This window comes from Rhinopithecus bieti, unplaced genomic scaffold, assembly GCF_001698545.2.
Source record: "Rhinopithecus bieti isolate Rb0 unplaced genomic scaffold, ASM169854v2 scaffold_64254, whole genome shotgun sequence".
Classification (NCBI taxonomy): Eukaryota; Metazoa; Chordata; class Mammalia; order Primates; family Cercopithecidae; genus Rhinopithecus; species Rhinopithecus bieti.
Genome location: NW_016824229.1, coordinates 15,175 through 34,277, shown reverse-complemented (window position 1 = coordinate 34,277; position 19,103 = coordinate 15,175). Strand labels below are relative to the sequence as shown.

General features: G+C 37.5%; 1 protein-coding gene across 1 annotated transcript in view; it reads right to left on the bottom strand.

Annotated features, from left to right (window-relative positions):
- Window positions 1-19,103, bottom strand: part of GABRA3 (gamma-aminobutyric acid type A receptor subunit alpha3) — a 63,780-nt gene that overhangs the window by 37,173 nt on the left and 7,504 nt on the right. The window contains exon 2 of the mRNA XM_017862197.1: window positions 8,697-8,840. Coding sequence (XP_017717686.1) covers window positions 8,697-8,840 — 144 coding nt within the window. The remainder of the gene's footprint in view (window positions 1-8,696; window positions 8,841-19,103) is intronic.

Below are 19,103 nucleotides of genomic sequence, written 5' to 3'. Positions count from 1 at the left end.
AAAAAAAAAAAAAAAAAAAAAAAAAAAAAAGGCAGAGATTGGAGTGGTGCAGCTGCAAGCCAAGGAATGCCAGAGATTACAGCCACCACCAGAAACTAAGGAGAAGCAAGGGACAGATTTTCCCCCTCAGAATCTCTAGAAAGAACTAACTTTCCTGATGCTTTGATTTGAGACTTCTAGCCTTAAGAACTGTGAGACACATTTCTGGTAAGTTGCATAGTTTGTAGTACTTTATTACAGGAGCCTTAAGATTCTCTACTCAACTCTAAGATTTATATATTAGACGTCACTACTTGGGGATCTAATAGGCATCCTAACTTAACATGAAAATCAAGATTTTGGTTTTCACTCTCCCCATCCCCCACACCCATTCAAAATGGCTCCCCCAAGAGACTTTCCACTGACTTCTCAACCTCACTGTGTTCTGTTGCTCTCTCTATCTTGCTCACTCTCCCTCCCTCCTTTCTCTCTCACACATTTACACACACACACACACACACACACACACACACATAACACACACAAAAATCAATCAATCAGCCAACTATTCCAGTTCTTTCTCCAAAATATTTCCATAATTTGACCACTTCTCACCACCTCTACTGCTACCACCCTGGTCTAAGCCACCATCATGTCTCACCTAGAGTACTGTGATAGCTTTCTAACTGGTCTCCTTGCTCTGTCCTTGACACTTCTTCAATGCATTCATAGTACACCTGCCAGAAATTATCTTATTAAAACGTAAGTCATATCTTGTCTGTCTTCTGTTCAAGACTATCCAATGGTTTACCATCTCTCAAAGAGTAAAAGCCAGATTCTCCAAAATAGTCCTCAAAGACCCTTGCAATATGCCTATCTAACAGCACTTTTATCAGAGCTTCTTATTTTTCACCTCTCTTCCTTCACCCACATTTGGTTTTGGCAGGATTCCCGAAAGAGGCAATTTCCCACTTTTCTACTCTACCCACTCCCTTGTACCTAAACCTAGGAAGCACCACCCGGTCATCCAAGGGTCAATATACAACCCATATTGAATGTGTATTCACATCTTAGCTTGTTTATGTGCACACAAAAACTACAAGTAGGCTTATTTTAAGTTTAGCAAATTAAAAATTACAACTTTGGGGTTCCTCTCTCTTTTCTTTCTCTCTGCCTCTTTTTTCAATTCTTTTCTTTCTTTGTTTTATCTTCTGTCTGTGTCCATCTCTACTTCTTTCTGTCCTTTCCCTTTCCTTCACTCTCTCCCCGCTGAGAAGGCACTGGGGATTTGTTTTTCATGAGAGCTGGACTTTGATTAGCTTAGGCAATTCTCTCTCTTTTCCATCTTAGTCTCACATTTCCAAACCCTACCTATTAATCCTATCTCTGATCATGTGAAATATTTAATATATAAAAGATGTAATAAATATTCATAAATTAATTACATTCTGTGGATCTAAAAGGCAAAGCAAATGGACTTTTCAAAAGATTATAAAATTAACCACTTGTTTTGAATAACTGACTCAAAACAGTTGAACACATTGATTTTCCTCAATCCTCTCCTTTTCTATATTTCTTTCTTTCTCATTCTGTCTTGTTGTCTGTCTTCTGAAGAGGTGAAAGGAATTCTCTTTAGTAAGAACTGACACCTTTTACTAGGTTGCAAAGATTTCCCTTGTTTCTGTCCTTGTATTGCAGACTATCTGGGTCCAGTGTGAAATCGTCAAAGGGACAATGGAAAGACACCTTTATATATTCACAAGTATTCACAACTTAGATCATTTCTATGGGTGGAACTTACAAGTGGACTTTTAGAAAGCTTAGCAAATTAATTTATTATGTCAATTAACTTAATCAGTTTTCTTAAACACAACTCTGATATTTTCCATCTCTATACATCTTCTTCCCTGCCAAAGAGAGAACTGAAATTTTAATCAAACTGGAAGATTTCACAATTTCCTCCATCCCACATCCACCCTTGTGTCCCAGCTTATTAAGCTCATTATGTACCATCTGTGTTGTGTATGTTGTATATGAAATATTCAAGGGTACAATATAAAACATACAATGCATATGTATTCACAAATTAGTTATTATGTATGTATCAGAAATGCCGAACAGTTTAGCTAAATAATGCTTTACATAACTGACTATACTTTCCTGAAGTGGGTTTGTTAGATTCTCTCCCTCCTTACCCTTATTGCTGCGTCTCTCTGTCTTTCTGATTATGAGGGATGACCCTTTAAGTGATTTGGGAGAATTTTCTCCTGCCTTTGCACTTCAGTCTCTTAAACTCCATCTGTGTTAAATGTGAAATATTTGATAATAGAACATAAAACACATTTACAACGTAGCTAGTTTCTAAGGTTTTGAAACACACAGGAGGAATTTTTAGCTTGGCAAATTAACTCATCATAAAAAAGTAAGTGGATATATTTTCTTAAATCTATCTTAGGTATTTTCCCTCTCTCTATCTCTATTCCTTGTTCTTTATCTTGCCTCCTGTTTTCTTTTATCTCCATCACTCTGATTTTCTTTATGTCCTGTTTTATGCATTATCTTCACTTGCCTATGCTACACATCTAAAGAAATAATATATACAATGACAATAATAATAAAACTGTCATTCTAACAAATGATCAAATTTCTAGGAAAGATGGATATATAAGGATCACACATCCAAACTATCATTTTAGAAAATTAATGTAATAATTCACCAAATTAGGGAAAATAGGGGATGGTGTCAACAACTAGCCACAGACTTTGAGGAATTTCATTCATTTATTTAATACATGTTTGAATCTGGAGCAAAGAGCAGACAGCCTCTGCTTGAAGCTAGTTCATAGTGAGGACTGACAGCATTTGGAGAGAAAGCCAGCCATACCAATCAGAACATCCATGGATTGTGGGTCCGACCTTTCTCTGGCCTAGATTTCCATTCATATGCTAGACCCTACATGGAAGAGTGTATGCAGAATTTAGAAAGGAACGCCTATAATTTATGGTCACAATAAAAGCAATACATATATACGTGAGGTAATAATATTTATATGGTTCCTAAATCAATAGGTATAAAAGTATGTGCAGCAAAATGTCTCCCTCCTAAATCTGCCCCCAAATTACCCATTTCATATCTCCTTCTTTTAGGTAACTATGATTAACAGCCTCTTCCTAGTATCTTCCTAGAAAGAGTGTGTGTGTGTGTGTGTGTATGTATATATACACAGTTTGAAAACATTTATCTACAATAATTAAAATAATGTGATACATATAAAAAATAGACAGAGAGACAACAATGAAAGACAATAATAAATACAGACACAGATTTATGCATTTGTATGTGTATGTATGTGCACACATATGAATTTAGTATATGATAAAAGCAGCATCTCATTTCACTGAGGAAACACTGGATTATTCATTCATGGATACTGGTACATTTGGTTACCTCATAGAGCAAACCAAAAATAAAACTCCAGATTATATTCGAGATGTAAATTTTAAAATGGAAATAATGCAGTTCCTAAAAAATATAGGTAAAAAGTTGGAAAGATGACCAATTCACATAGCGGACTGAGCAGCAACATTTACCTCCTCTTTCTCTTAAGACTTCATCAAGTGCCAGTGAAAACAGTAAAATAGAATAAACCCATAAGGAAGAAAACAACAGTAAAGAATGAATGAAAGAGCTCAAGAGAATTTTGGAATTCAGAAAGTGCTAATGGAGAAAGCAGGCCTCAATGTAGATGAGAAGCAGCAGAGGGAGCTCAGTTTACAAGGGAGGTCCCTGCTGGCACCGCCCAGAGAGGACACAGACCTGGAGGCTGCAGGGACAAAGGGAGAGGGTCTCAAGAATGGGAATGGAAAATAGGGACATTTCCTGCAGATCTGAACTTGGAAAAATTACAAGCCCTACTTCCATAGGCACAGTGGCTGTATCAATATGTTTACTCTCCCAGTCGAAAGAAAGATAACCTGAGTGCCTTTTTCTAAAATACTCTGAAGCGTCTTTCTACAGAAAACTAGGGAAATTTAAGTGGGTGGTAGGCCCTTAAAGAAGAAATGCAATCCCAACAAAAGACAGTATTTACACAGTCATAATAATACAAATTTCTCTTGCTGGTTTTGACCTTTTTAAATCAATCTATAGAGAAAGTATTGAAAGCTTAATTAGGGGTATATAACTGTATTAGTTTTCTATTTATTGGTACTTTATCAAATTACCCCACACTTGTTGGCTTAAAACAGCACAAATTTATACTCTTATACTTCTGAAGGTCAGAAGTCTAAAATGGGTCTCACTGTGCTAAAATCAGGATGTAAGTGGGGCTGCCTTCACTTCTGGTGACTCTAGGGAAGAATAGGTTTTCTCGCCTTTTTGGCTTCTCTGTGTAGTCCACATTTCTGGGCTTGTGGCCCCATTTGTCATCTTTCAAGCCAGCTGTAAAATATCTTCTACTCATTTTCTTTTTGACTCTGGTCTCCCTGCCTCTCCTTTATAAGGACCCTCATGGTTACATTATGGCCACTTGAATAATTCAGAATAATCTATTTTGAAATCAGCTGATTAGGAACCTTAATCCCCACTTTCCATGTAACCTAACATGTTCACAGGTTGTAGGGAATAGAATGTGGACATCTATGGGGGACCACTATTCTCCCTACCACAAGAACTAAGTGTACATTTTAATCTGTTTTTACAATGAAAGCAAACTTTTAGTTGGCAGAAGTTGGAAAAAAGAAGGAGAGGATATGAGGACAGAAGGGTTGTTAGATCAATAAATAAAGCTAACTATTTGATCCAGCTATCAAGACTTGGAGAAAAGGAGAGGTAGGGGCAATGGAAGTGAGATAAGCACTCATATACCTTAGAGTAGGGAATCAATGTTTCGTCTCTAAAGGTGAAAAACAGCAGTATAAGCTCATTATTCAGAACTATGGAGGGAACCATCAGAAGTAAAACATAAGTAGTTAAAATAAGAACTGCTCCTTTTCAGTATATACCTTTCTGTTATTTGATTTTTAAATTTTCTTTTCTTTCCTTCTTCCCTCCCTCCTTGCCTTTCTTCCTGCCTTCCTTCTTTCCTTACATCCTTCCTTCTAGATGCAAAGTAAAAAGGGAGTGGTCCATGTAGTTATTATGTTTATAGACTCTGGAGCAAATTTGCTGCCTTGTTTCCAAATCTTGCTCTACCACTTACCAACTGTGTGACCCTGAGAAAATTATTTAATCTGTCTGAGCCTCGATTTCCTTATCTATAAACCTCAGATAATACCACCACCCACCTCAAACTGTTGTTCAAGGGTTAAGTGAGTTAATACATGCCCTCAGGGAAATGCTTTGCACATATTACATGCTCAGAAATTGATCATTATTAACTCTACCACCATACTCATGTATTACTTTGAAAAACAGTAAGAAAACAAGAACGACAATATCTTGTTGCATTATTTTCCTATGGCTGCCATAAGAAAGTACTACACCCTGGATGGGTTAAAACAAAGCAAATGTATTCTTTCACAGTTCTGGAGGCTGGAAGTCTGATACTGAGGTGTCAGCAGGGCTACACTCCCTCTGAAAATTGTAGGGAAATCCTTCCTTGCCTCTTCCTAGTTTCAAGTTGTTTTCTTGCAATCTTTGGTGTTCCTCAGTTTATAGAAGCATCACCCCAATCTCTGACTTCATGTTCACATGGTATTCTCCACGTGCATGCACACGCGTGTTTATGTCTCTATGTCCAAATTTCCCCTTTTTATAAGGATACCAGTCATATTGGATTAGGGCCCACTCCACTGCAGTATGACTTTATCTTAACTAATTACATCTGGAGTGACCCTGTTTCCAAATAAGGTCACATTTTGTGGTACTGGGGGTTAGGACTTAAACATATCTTTTCAGGGGACACAATTCAACCCATGATACCTGTGTTGGCAAGGGTGAGGGGAAATTGGCATGCTCATCACTGATAATAGTAGTGAGAATTCTTTAACCTTTCAGAATAGCAGTTTGTCAATATGTATCAATTTTTTTTAACGTGTCTACTTTCTGAAATAGCAATCTCAATATCCTGTCTGTATCTTAGGCAGATACTTACACAGGAGCAAAATGCTATAGGGAAAAGAAGGGTCTTTACAGTGTTGTTTATAGCATTAAAACACAGAATATAATAGTAGATGATTGTTTAAATAAGATTGTGATCCATCTATATGAGAACATTACCAAAAAAGATACTATTTTATTGAGTTTCACAATGAAATTCTACACTTCCTAGTGACAACGGGGACTATCATCATTGTCAACTATGCCCTGGCCTGACAGGAAGGCTTTTCATTTTTTTTTTTAAGTAACCAAAACAAGTAGTAATAAATGAAATGTGTGGTGTGTTCATTCTAATTGCTAAAATATTTTACTAAATCTCGTGTACATTTTACTTGGATTATGTGCATTTAGTGACATGAAAACACATTTATAATATAAAATTAAATAAAAATTAGCTTATAAAACAGTATCAATACTATGGCCCCATTTATATAAAAACATATTTATACAGAAAATACAAAGGGAACCGTCTTAAATACCAAATGTAAAATAATCAGTTAATGTACCAAAATCTTCTAAGATACTTCTGGAAAGTGGAAACAAAAAGTATTTTAATTTTCAATATTTGCTCCTCCATGTATTTCTAATTTTCCTGTCATGAACGTGTATCTTCTGTGAGCTAAAGATGAGACCAACAGCAGTTTACTCAAATGAAGTGGGAGTGGGGTCTGATTGGGCAGCCAAGGATTGGTCTCAAGAGTTGATGCCAGGCGGGCAGTGCCCAGCACAGACGGGGAGGTGAGAGGAGTGAACAGATACAGGGACTTCTCTTGCTTGCTCACTCTGAGGAGGAAATCCCCGCAGCAGCAAGGGCAGGCCCTCAGCCTCTAGGGCCTAGTTGTACAGTGCACAACTTTGGGCTATGAGATGCTGCAGCCTTGGCCTCCTCCTGGGGTCTCCTTCCTTTTTTCCCTTAAGTTGGGGTGGGGAAGGGAGGGGAAACCAGGCAGTGGCAGTGGTGGTGGCACCTCTGGAAGCAGGAGGCCAGCTTCTCTGCTCACACATGTAAGGGGTCCAATGCAGACATGAGGGGACAGGAGGGTGTGTGAGACCTACAAATGACTCCTCTCCCTCCTTGCTTGCACAGTCCCGGGATCAGGGTCCTGACGGCTGGCAGTACCTGTGCAGCCAGTGCAGGAAAAGTATGTCAATGCCCCTGTTTCACTTTCAACAAAGTAAGCCAGGGACGGGTCCCTGTCTGACCCTGCCCACAATCCCAGGGCTCTGAGCCCTGGCCACGCAGTGGCCCAGGTAAGCCAATGCATGATGGCCAGGAGCGCTCTTGGGGCACAGGGACAGGGCCCAGGAGGCCCAGACACTCCCACCGCCAGCCACCTCTACTGCCTCTGCCAAAGCCAGGCACTTTACCCCAGCAGCAGTACTCACCCACTGGAGGGAGGGAATTCTTCAGATTGGGGCCAGCCACACCTTGCCTGCCTGTGCCACTTGGACTGGTCCAGCCGGAGGCCTGCCACACATGACCCCAGGACCCCATGGAACAGCCCACCCACCCCCGCAGCCCTACACTCTCTATCCCTTCTGCATCTTACTCTGAACAGCTTTCAGCTTCCCTAGCAGGCCATGCTCTCTCATACTTCTGGATTTTTGACATCTCGGTGTTGCCTTTGTCAAGAATACCCTTTTCCCACACTAACTCCAGATCTCTAAATCCTGTTTGTCCTTCAATTCCATTTCAAATGTTGATTCTTTTTAGGCACCCTTCCCTGATTCTGAGGTGGAAGGAGAACAGGGGGCAGAGGAGATGACAGACAGTGACATCACAAGAGGGAACAGCGTATGTCTAGATAATGAGATAAAAGGACATGTATAATTGTGGATTCACAGAGACAAGTGTTGCTTGAAAATTAATGTTGAAAGCTTCTATCATTTCATAGCAAAAAAATATTATGTGATATGTGGGCCTCAGCATATACTCCATTTTGATGAACATTCTAAGGTTAGTTGAGATCCAGAATATATCGTTCCTTAGGCCCCTTGAACTGCTCAGGGGTCATTTCAAAATGGACGGACTTAAGGCCACAGAACAAAACTCTAGTTCCATTTGTCAATATCCAAGAGTTAGCCATTGATAAAACCTAGCAGGTTTTGCCAACCAAGCTTTTTTCTGAGTTACGTGATCCACTTAAGAAAATAATTCCATGGCTACTCCCTGGACATCCTGGCTGTGTGCTTGACATTTGCTGGGATTAGTTAATGTGCCACCTCAGCACAGGCTGAGTTAAGCAATTATTTTAATGCAATCTTTAGGAACAAAGCTAAGCTCTTTGCCCACCATGGCCTCCATCTGCTTTCTTTTCTCATACTATAACCCTAATGCCCTTCACCTTCTGCACCACTCTCCAAGAGGCAGCAGGCAATTGTGGTTAAGAGGATGGTCTCGGGAGCCAATCTGACAAGTGTTCGTTTTCGTTTTGCCATTGCATAACTGTGACAAGGAGCAAATTACTGAACTTCTATATACCTCAGTTTTCTCATGATAATACTACCTTTGTCACAACATTGTTTTAAAGATTAAATAACTTATAAGCACTTAGAACAGTGACTGGCATGCGGTACAGGTTAGAGAAATGTTTGTTAAATAAAATAAGTTAAATACCTGTACTAGACCGGATTATCTCTGTCCCAACAACATGGCCCAGCAGGTCATACTGGTTCAAGCGAGAACCATCCTGTGCCACTTCCACAGATTTGTTCTTTCCAAGAGTCCAAGAATAAACCACTTCAGCTGTTGTATAGGCATCTAAGGCAGAGAAGAGTCAATAAAGAGAAGTTGAAGGAAACAGAGAATAATTACCCTTGATATTAAACTCAAATGAGATTGAAATAAAACTTCCATCTTCAAAGAGTTCTGGGTATGTGGTCTGTCTTCAACTGAAGTACATCCATCCATCCATCCATCCATCCATCCATCCATCCATCCATCCATCTATCCTTCCATCCATCCAATAAACTCTCATTGAATAGCTACTGGAGTATATGCTGTGTACATAGAAATGAACTCAAAGTGTTCTCATACTTCAGTGACTGTCTTCTAGACAGTCAATAAACTTTTTCTTCTGTTGGAGAGTAGACAGTAGGGGCAGGGGAAAGAATGGCTAAAATATTATCTCATGTAGATGTCACAGACTCAAATGCCTACAGGAGCCATAGAGGTTGACATAATTTGGATATTTGGCCCCTGCAATTCTTATGTTAAAATGCGAGCCCCAGTGTTGGAAGTGGGGCCCAGTGGGAGGTGTTTGAGTCATGGGGGCAGATCCCTCACAAATGGCTGGATGCCACCCCCCTCCAGTAATGAGCGAATTCTTGCTGTATTACTTCACAGGCTATCTGATTGTTTTAAATGAGCCTTGCACCTTCTTCTCTCTTTTGCTCCCTCTTTTCATGTGACACACTGGCTTGCTTTGCCTTTCACCATGAATAAAAGCTTCCTGATGTCATTACAGAAACCAGATGCTGGCTTCATGCTTCTTGTACAGACCCCCATAACCGTGAACCAAATAAAACTCTTTTCTTTATAATTTACCTAGCTTCAGGTATTCCTTCACAGCAAAGCAAAACAGACTAATACAGAGGTACCTTGAATAAGTGAATCAGGCTAGCTGTAAGAAAAAATAAACTGGCAGAAAAGTAACACGAATTAAATTAATTATGCGGTGAGCATATCAGAGAAAGCAAAATTCAAACTAGTGATATTTTAAGTTAAAAAAGAAAATTCCAAATTAAAATTACAATAATTAATTTTCTTTCATAACTTATTATCATTTTGACATGCAAACAAGACAACTGACACCTTTTCTTTTGCATCAGCATTAATGTCAAGGCTTTCATTTAGAATTCCAATGTCAAGTACAGAATTTGTATAGATTAACAGGGGTGTGAGTAAGGGAAATGGTGAGAAATGAGGTGGGGTTACTTAATGTTAGTCAGTATATTAAAGAAATGAGTTGATTCCTTCCCTGACGTGATTAACTCTTTCCACCGTGGATTTTATATCTAGGGTGAGTACTTGCCCTAACTCAGGCACCCAGGCTCATAAAGGGAAGCTGATCACATACTGTATACCCTTTTCCTTCAAGTTTTGAGCTGCCTGTTGTTCAAGCCAGAGGGGAAGAGGGGTTCCTCTAGCTCATGGTGGCAACTACTATACCCATAATATACTCTATTTAAACCTTTTACCACAAAGCAAATAATTTCTGGTGAATCTGCCAATAAGCAAATATAAATGCTGGGTCCCTGCAAAACTTTGCAACATTGGATATACATTTCACAAGTCTGACATTAACAGTTATTCATGGGTACTAATTGTGATCTGCTTACATTACACTTTTTAAAACTTTTTCAATACACCTAAATAAGTCATTTCCTGCTTTGTCTGTGATGAGTAGCACACTAAAAATTTCTCCAATCACATCAAAATTCTCATTGACATCATGAACAAATATTCATAACTCTATGGTATTTTTTATATCTGTGCTCTCATACGCTGCAAAGGAAAATATCACAGGAAGTTTAACTTTTCCACATAACTTGCCTTGTATATAGTCTCAGTCATTTCTTCAACACAACAACAACAATATTTCTAGTTGGACACATAAATTTCTGATGCAATTAATAGACTTTTTTTTTTACAAGTTTAGTACCTGTGAAACATTTTGATGCCTATAAAGGTTTGTTGCTGAATGCGTAACCACATTTTCTAGCAATAACATTTAGTGTATGCATTGAAGCACAAAACTTAACTTTCAATGTTTTAATTAATATTTTCATTGTGCAGTTTTCTATATAAAATCATGTTTTTTGTAATGAATAGCATAATTTTGATATATGAAGTTTTATGTTTTCAATAGAAGCATGCTTTGTGTGCTTAAAGATGGGAAAACATCTTTTATTTCTATAAGAAAATGTAAACTCTCCCATCTTGTTTAAAGTATAGCCATCTCAGCATGTCTTAATTAAAAAACAAAATTGATAGATATGGTACAAGAACTCTTTCACTTTCCTCATTTCTACTGGGAGCTCTTAATTCTCTTGTAAGTAAAACAAAAGTGCAAGTGAGATGATTACTGGCAATTGATATTAGACTCCCTTCTCAGGGAGTGAGGTGAAAGTGATGGAGGTTATGAGGAAAGGGAAAGCATATCCTTATCTACAAGGGATAGTCACTATTTGGCCTCGATTGATTGAAGCCATGTAGGATTTGAGCCCAATGTTGTCAATCTTCTGATTTTGTGAAATAATAAGCAAATGTGGAATTTTATGTGACATCTCCCAAATGTAAAATCTTAGCAAATAATTTTAAAAGTTGTAAACAGTGTGTGGATCAAACAAATCACACCTGAAGCTCCCAATTTACAACCTGTGGTCTAGAGACTTTCTCCTATAGATGGCTATGATTCCTTATGATTCCACCTTAAAAACAAAGCATCCTCTTTTACTTATGGGATATCTAGGGCTCTCAGCTTGAATTGTGGACCTTTAAACTATTATCACCAAGAAGAAAGGGAAATCTTCTCAGAACCCTTCTCATACCCTTACCTAAAATTTATACTGATATTATATGAGGCAGTCATAATACTATCAGTGAAATGTGATTTCATAAGATCCTTGTGCTCTTATTTTTCCCCAGAGTCTTTTATCTTTAGTACATATGCTTGGGGTACCCCTACTCCTAAGCAGGGAATCATCTGTATATGTCTTCTTACCTTTGCTGTTCAGATGGTTGCAACACTTTTTGTTTAAAGATAGTGCCATGTTCTATCCAATCTACCCAAGATTTTGACAGTGTAAAATCTAAACAGATTTGTTCATGGAAAGTGTAAGCAATGAAAGATTTTGTTTCCACCCCTAAAAAGGAAAATGAATTTCTTGCTGGAGCTCTTAACTTAAGCTGAGTACCTGGCACAGACAGCCCTGAATATTCACCCTGAAAATCCAAGCAGATCCTAACACAGATGTGACAATAAATTGTGCAGCTATCAGTATCTCAGAAAATTCACTTGGCCAGAGTAGCAACTTACTTTATGCAAAAAGCAATGATTTAATGTCTTTGGCAATAATATATGGGAATAGAGGGATTTGTGGAGAAAAAAATACCCTCTTCTCATAAGATAGAGGGCAAAGCAGGAAAGACACGAATAAGTGGAAGAAGAAAACAAAAACAAATTGAAAATTACCTGATCAAGTGTCTGCTTGGAGCCTGACCTGTACTGGTAAACAAAGTTTGTGAAGGCACAGTAGCCACCATCACATCAGGAAGCCCACAATTTACTCGGGGAGACAGAGAAACCACAATGGCTGTAGTGCAGTTTGGAATATAGGAGTATGCACACTAGTGAAATAAACACAAGTGTTAAGTAAAACCAGAGGTGAGCACTATTACTCCTGCTCAGAGTGGGGTGTTACAGAAGGATTCCTAAAGTAAATGATACTCAGAAGATGACGCCACCTTTAGGAGGTGAAAGAAGGACATTCCTAGCAAAAGAACAACATAGTCAAGGCAAAAAGTATGTGAGCACATGGAGTGGTAAAGGAATTAATAGTATCACTGGAGTCACAGGCCAGAAGGAAGCTTAATAAATAGCATAAAATATCCAAGTTAGTCTGGGTGCAGTGGCTTATGCTGTAATCCCAGCACCTTGGAAGGCCAATGCAGGAGGATTGCATGGGGCCAAGAGTTTGAGAACAGCCTGGGCAACACAGAAAGAAACCGTCTCTGCAAAAAAAAAAAAAAAAAATTAAAAATTAGCTGGGCATGGTGGCACATGCCTGTAGCCCCAGCTGCTCAGGAGGCTGAGGCAGGAGGATCAATTGAGCCCAGGGGTTCAAGGCTACAGTGAGCAATGATCGAGCCACTGCACTCCAGCCCAGGCAATAGAGCAAGGCCTTTGTCTCAAAAACAAACAAACAAACAAAAACGTCCAAATTGCCTACCCTAAGAGTTTTTGCAGTCCTGGATTTCTTCCTTTTATTATAGAGTCCCCAGAAGAAACTTCTAATGGGCAAGTGGGAACCTCTGTTGGAATATGCACATGTGTGTACACACATGTGTGTACACACAACGAGTTGTGGACATGCCTAAAGGAGAGAGATGACATGACCAGATATAAGCTTGGGAAGGATCACCCTAGCTGTCGTAGGGATGGCTGGTGGAAAAGAGTGAAACTGAAGCCAAGACGGTATTTAAAAAGTCATCACAATGCCTTTTGGTGTCAGTGACCCATAGGCATAATATACTAGACAGTGGGTTGAACTGAGTGGGACGGAGCGATTTAAAAAGTAGAAATGATTATAATTTTGAGTTTTCATGTGGTTAAGAAAGGAAAAGGACATTTAAAAAAGATTCTACATGATCCTAACATTGTAGCTTTTGCAAGTACATGGATAATGATGGAATTTATTCACCCACTGGGGAACAGAATTCTTCCCAGTTAGACCTCTTTCTGCTTTCCTTCCTCCATGGATTTGGGCTCCTTTAATTCCTCAGCTTCTCTCCTATAAAACTGCCCCCTCATCTCAATTCCAATCATTCTACTTTCATGGAGGAGCTGGGGTAGGGTGGAGGGACTGGTTCCTGAAGAAAGGATATCTACCTGACATTTAGAACTTTTGCACTCGCTGAATGGGCCCCTCACTATATTTCATATGAGTTATAATGGCTAAAGCATCTCCTTGTCTTTAGTTGCTTAGCAAAATGCCTCCTTCTGTTATCTGAGCCTTGGTATGTAACACACCCCAGGAAAAATGGAAGTAACAAACAATCTTGCCATGTTAGCACAAATGAGAATGCATTTCTTTTGAAATATTGTCAGAAACCAGTTGCTTGATAAATTGATTTAATCAGTTACCCGTTCAACAAATATCAAGGCATCATATTAGATAGTGAAGACACAGAGATCATAAATCATATGAGGCCCCATTACCTCATTGAGCTTACAGTCTAGTGAGAAAAGACAGACAATAAACAAGTAAATAAATAATATAGTAACAGATAGTGGTACATGCTATGAAGAAAATAAAGTAGAGTTACAGGGTGAGGAGGGGCGTCATTAGATACAGTGATAAGAGAAGATCTCTCTGAGGGTGGTTTCTAATCTAAAATATTAAAAAATGAGAAGGAGTCAGTCATGCAAGAGCTTGATGGAAAACATTTCAGGCCAAAATAATAACAAAACAACTAAACCTCCCAAAACCCCAAAACCAGCAAATGCAAAGTCTTCTATGTGGTAAAGAGTTCTAGGAACTGGCAGAAGGCCAATGTAATGGGGAAAGGAATATGATACAAGATTGGAGGAGGTAAGTAACCAGAATACAGGATCTAAACCAAGATACAGAACACAAAGAGTTTTAGTGAAAAGAACTTAAGTTTGGTTTGCACATGGTAAAAATCCAAGGAATCTCCAGATTTCCCAGCACCATATGTTGAAGAGACTGCCCTTCCCTTAATGTGTATTTTGGTGCTTTTGTCAAAAATCAGTTGGCTGTAAATATGTAGGTTTATTTCTGTACTCTCTATTCCTTTATATTTTTTTTTATTTTTATAGATTTGGAGAGTACAAGTGCAGTTTTGTTAAACTGATATATTGTGTAGTGAACAAATCTGAGCTTTTAGTGTACCCACTGCCCAAATACTAAACATTGCACCCTACAGGTATTTTTTCAGTCTTCACCCCCTCATACCCTCCCATTTTTTGGAATCTCCAGTGTGTATTATTCCACTCTCTGTATCCATGTGTATCCATTATTTGGCTCCCACTTATAAGTAAGAATATGCAGTAGTTGAGTTTATGAACTATATCACTGAGGATAGTGGCCTCTAGTTCCATCTATGGTGCAGCAGACACATGATTTCATCCTTTTTATGGCTGAGTAGTATTCCATGGTGTCTGTGTATGTGTTTGTGTGTGTACATACATATATGTACCAATTTTCTTTATCCAGTCATCCACTGATGGACATTTAGATTGATTTCATGACTTTGCTATTGTAAATAGTGCTGTGATAAACATACAACTGCACGTGTCTTTTTATGTTCCATTGTTCTATGTGTCAATTTTTATGCCACTACCATGCTGTTTTGGTTACTATAGCTTCATGGTATATTTTGAAGTCAGGTAGTGTGATGTCCCCAGGTTTATTAATTTTGCTTAGTATAGTTTTGGAGATTTTGGGTCTTTTGTGGTTTCATATGAATTTTAGAATGTTTTTTCTATTTCAGGAAGCATGTAATTGGTGTTTTGATAGCAATTGTATTGAATGTGTAGCTTGCTTTGGGTAGCATGAACATTTTAACAGTATCAGTTCTTCCTATCCATGAACATAAGACGTCTTTCTACTTATTTGTGTCTTATTCTGTTTTTCTAATTTGTGTTTATAGTTTTCATTGTGGAGATCTTTTACCTCCTTGGTTAAATTTATTCCTAGGACTTTTATTGTTTTGTAGCTATTGTGAATGGAATCACTTTCTTTTTTCAAATAGTTCACTATTGACTTATAGAAATGGTACTGACTTTTGTATGTGGATTTTGTATCCTTCCACGTTGCTTATTTTCTTCATTAATTCTAACAATTTTTTGTTTAGTTCTTTAGGGATATATATATATGTATACACACACACACATATATATACACACATATATGTGTGTGTGTATGGATATATATATATTTATTTATATGATTATGTCATCTGCAAACAGGGACAATTTGACTTCCTCCTTTCCAATTTGGATGCCTTTTATTTCTTTCTCTTGCCTAATTGCTCTGGCTAGGACTTCTAGTACTTCTAGGACTTCTCACCAGCAGTTGTGAGAAGTGGTGAGACTGGGTATCCTTGCCTTGTTTCACAGTTTCAGATCTTAGAAAAGAGCTTTCAACCTTTTCCATTCAGTATGATGTTTGCTGTAGGTTTGTCATATATGGCCTTTATTGTGTTAAGGTACATTCTTTTTCTATACCTAATTAGTTAAGAGCTTTCATCATGAAGAGATGTTGAACTTTTTGAATATTTTTTCTTCATCTACTGAAATGACCATGTGTTTTTTGTCCTTAATTTTGTTGATGTCATGTATCACATTTATTCATTTGCATGTTTTCAACCATTTTTGCATCCCTGGGATGAATCCCATTGCCTCTTCAACATGGTGCTGAGAAAACTGCATGTCCACATGTACAAGAATGAGACTAAACCCTTACCTCTCACTATAAACAATCGAATCAAAATGGATTAATGACTTAAATGTAAAACCCAAAGCTATAAAATTACTAGAAGAAAATGTGGGGAAATTCTCCATGCCATCAGTCGTCTAGGCAAGGTTCTTTTAGATAAGAATCCAAAAGCACAGGCAGTAAAAACAAAAGTAGAAATATGGAATTTTATCAAACTAAAAATCTTCTGTAGAGCAAATGAAACAATCAACAGAGCGAACAGAAAATACACAGAATGGGAAAAATATTTTCAAAGTACACATCTGATAAGGGGTTAATATCCAGTATACATAAGGAACTCAAATAACTCAATATTAAAAAATCTGATTTTAAAAATGGGCTAAAGACCTTAATAGACATCTCTCAAAAGAAGATATACAAATGGCCACCAGGTATATAAAAAATGCCCAGTATCACTAATCATTAGAGCTGTAAATCAAAACCACAATTAGATATCACCTCACCCTGGTTAGAATGACTATTATCAAAAAGACAAAGGAGAACAAGTGCTGGAAAAGATGAGAAAAAAGGGGAACTCTTTCTTTTTTCTTTCTTTCTTTATTTTTATTATTATTATACTTTAAGTTCTAGGGTACATGTGCATAACGTGCAGGTTTGTTACATATGTATACTTGCGCCATGTTGGTGTGCTGCACCTATCAACTCGTCAGCACCCATCAACTTGTCATTTACATCAGGTATAACTCCCAGTGCAATCTTTCCCTCCTCCCCCCTCCCCATGGTAGGCCCCGCTGTGTGATGAAGGGGAACTCTTTCTCATACACTGTTGGTGAGAATGCAAATTAGTACTGCCACTATGAAAAAAAGTATGGCGTTTCCTCAAAAAATTGTAAACCGAATTACCATAATATCCAGCAATTCCACTACTGGGTATACACCCAAAATAAATAGAGTATGTTCAAGAGATATCTATACTTCAATTATTATTTTAGCACTGTTCAAAATAGACAAGATATGGAATCAATCCAAGTGTCCATCAATGAATGAATTAATAAGAAAATGTTATATAATATATAAACACACACACACACACACAATGGAATGCTATTCAGCCATAAAAAGAGAATGAAATTCTATTATTTGTGGCAATGTGGATAAAATTGGAAGACATTATGTTAAATGAAGTGAGCAAGGCTCAGAATGACAAATAATTGCATTGTATCATTCATATACATAATCTAAAATAGATGATATCATAAAAGTACAGACTAGAATGGCGGTTACCTGAGGCTGAGGAAGGAGAAGAGAGAGGGCCTGGAGAGAGCTTGGTTAATGGAGGGAGATTGATTAATGGGTACAAGGTATAGCTGGATAGAAGGAATAAGTTCTGGTGTGCTATTGTGCAGAAGGCTGATTATATTTAAAAAATATTGTATGATATATTTCAAAATAGCCAGAAGAGAGGATTTTGAATGTTCTCATCACAAATACATGATAAATGTTTGAGATAATGGAAATGTTAAATACCCCGATTTGATCATTACACAATATGTATATTTATTGAAACACCTAATTGTACCCAAAAAGTATACGCACTTATTTGTCAATTAAAACAAAATAATTTTTTAAAATTTAGGCGTTCTGATGAATCTGAAAGCTACAGTCCGAGGCTGGTATATACAAAACCAAATGGAAACAGGTACTGTATTGGTTTATAACTTAATCAAATAATTGCAATTCTCAAAACTTTTATTATTCACAGTGACAGGACAAGTTATAGCCACTAATTACTGGCAAATTAAGAAAATTTTGAATTTCTAGTGCAGAGTATATATGCTTCTTTATGTATTGAGATCGTGTGGTTTTTGTCCATTTTATTAATATGTTATATTATGTTGAATGGTTTTTAGTTGTTGAGCCAACTTTGTATTCCTGGGATAAATCTCACTTAAAACTGATGTATAATCCATTTTATAAGTTGCTTGAATCAGTTGCTAGAGTTTCGTTGAAGATTTTTCTGTCTTATGGCTGTCTTATGACTGTAGTCATAAGAAATACTTGTCTATAGTTGTATTTTCTAGTGACCTTTGGTTTTGGTATCAGGGTAACACTAGCCTCGTAGAATGAATTAAGAAATGTTCTTTCCCCTTCTATATTTTGGAAGAATTATTTGTGAAACCCTGGTATTGATTGGTATCAAGTCTTCTTCAAATGTTTTGTACAATTCAATGGTGAAGGCTTAGATCTAAGCCTGGGCTTTTCTTTATGAGAAGTTATTAAATCACTAAAGTAACATATTTACTTAGTATAGGGTCAATGAAAACTTCTATTTCTCCTTCAGTCAGTTCCATCAGTTTGTATATTTCTATGACATTTTTTCATTTCATCTTGGTTATCTAATTGGTTGGTGTACAGTTGCTCATAGTATTTCCATAAAATCCTGCTTATTTCTGTAAGGCAAGCATGATGTGCCTTCTCTCATGCTTTTAGCAATGTGATTCTATTCTTTTATTTGCTTTGTCTGTCTGGTAAAAGGTTTATCAGTTTTGCTGATCTTTTCAAAGAACTTAGATTTTTTGGTTTTCTTTAATTTTTAAAATTCTTTATTTTATTTATTTGTACTCTAATATTTATTATTTTTTCCTTCTGCTTGCTTTGGATTTAGTTTGGTCTTCTTTTTCTAGTCTCTTAAGGTGGAATTTCAGGTTATTGATTTTAGATTTCTCTTTTAAATATAGGTTTTGCCGGGCGTGGTGGCTCAAGCCTGTAATCCCAGCACTTTGGGAGGCCGAGACGGGCGGATCACGAGGTCAGGAGATCAAGACCATCCTGGCTAACA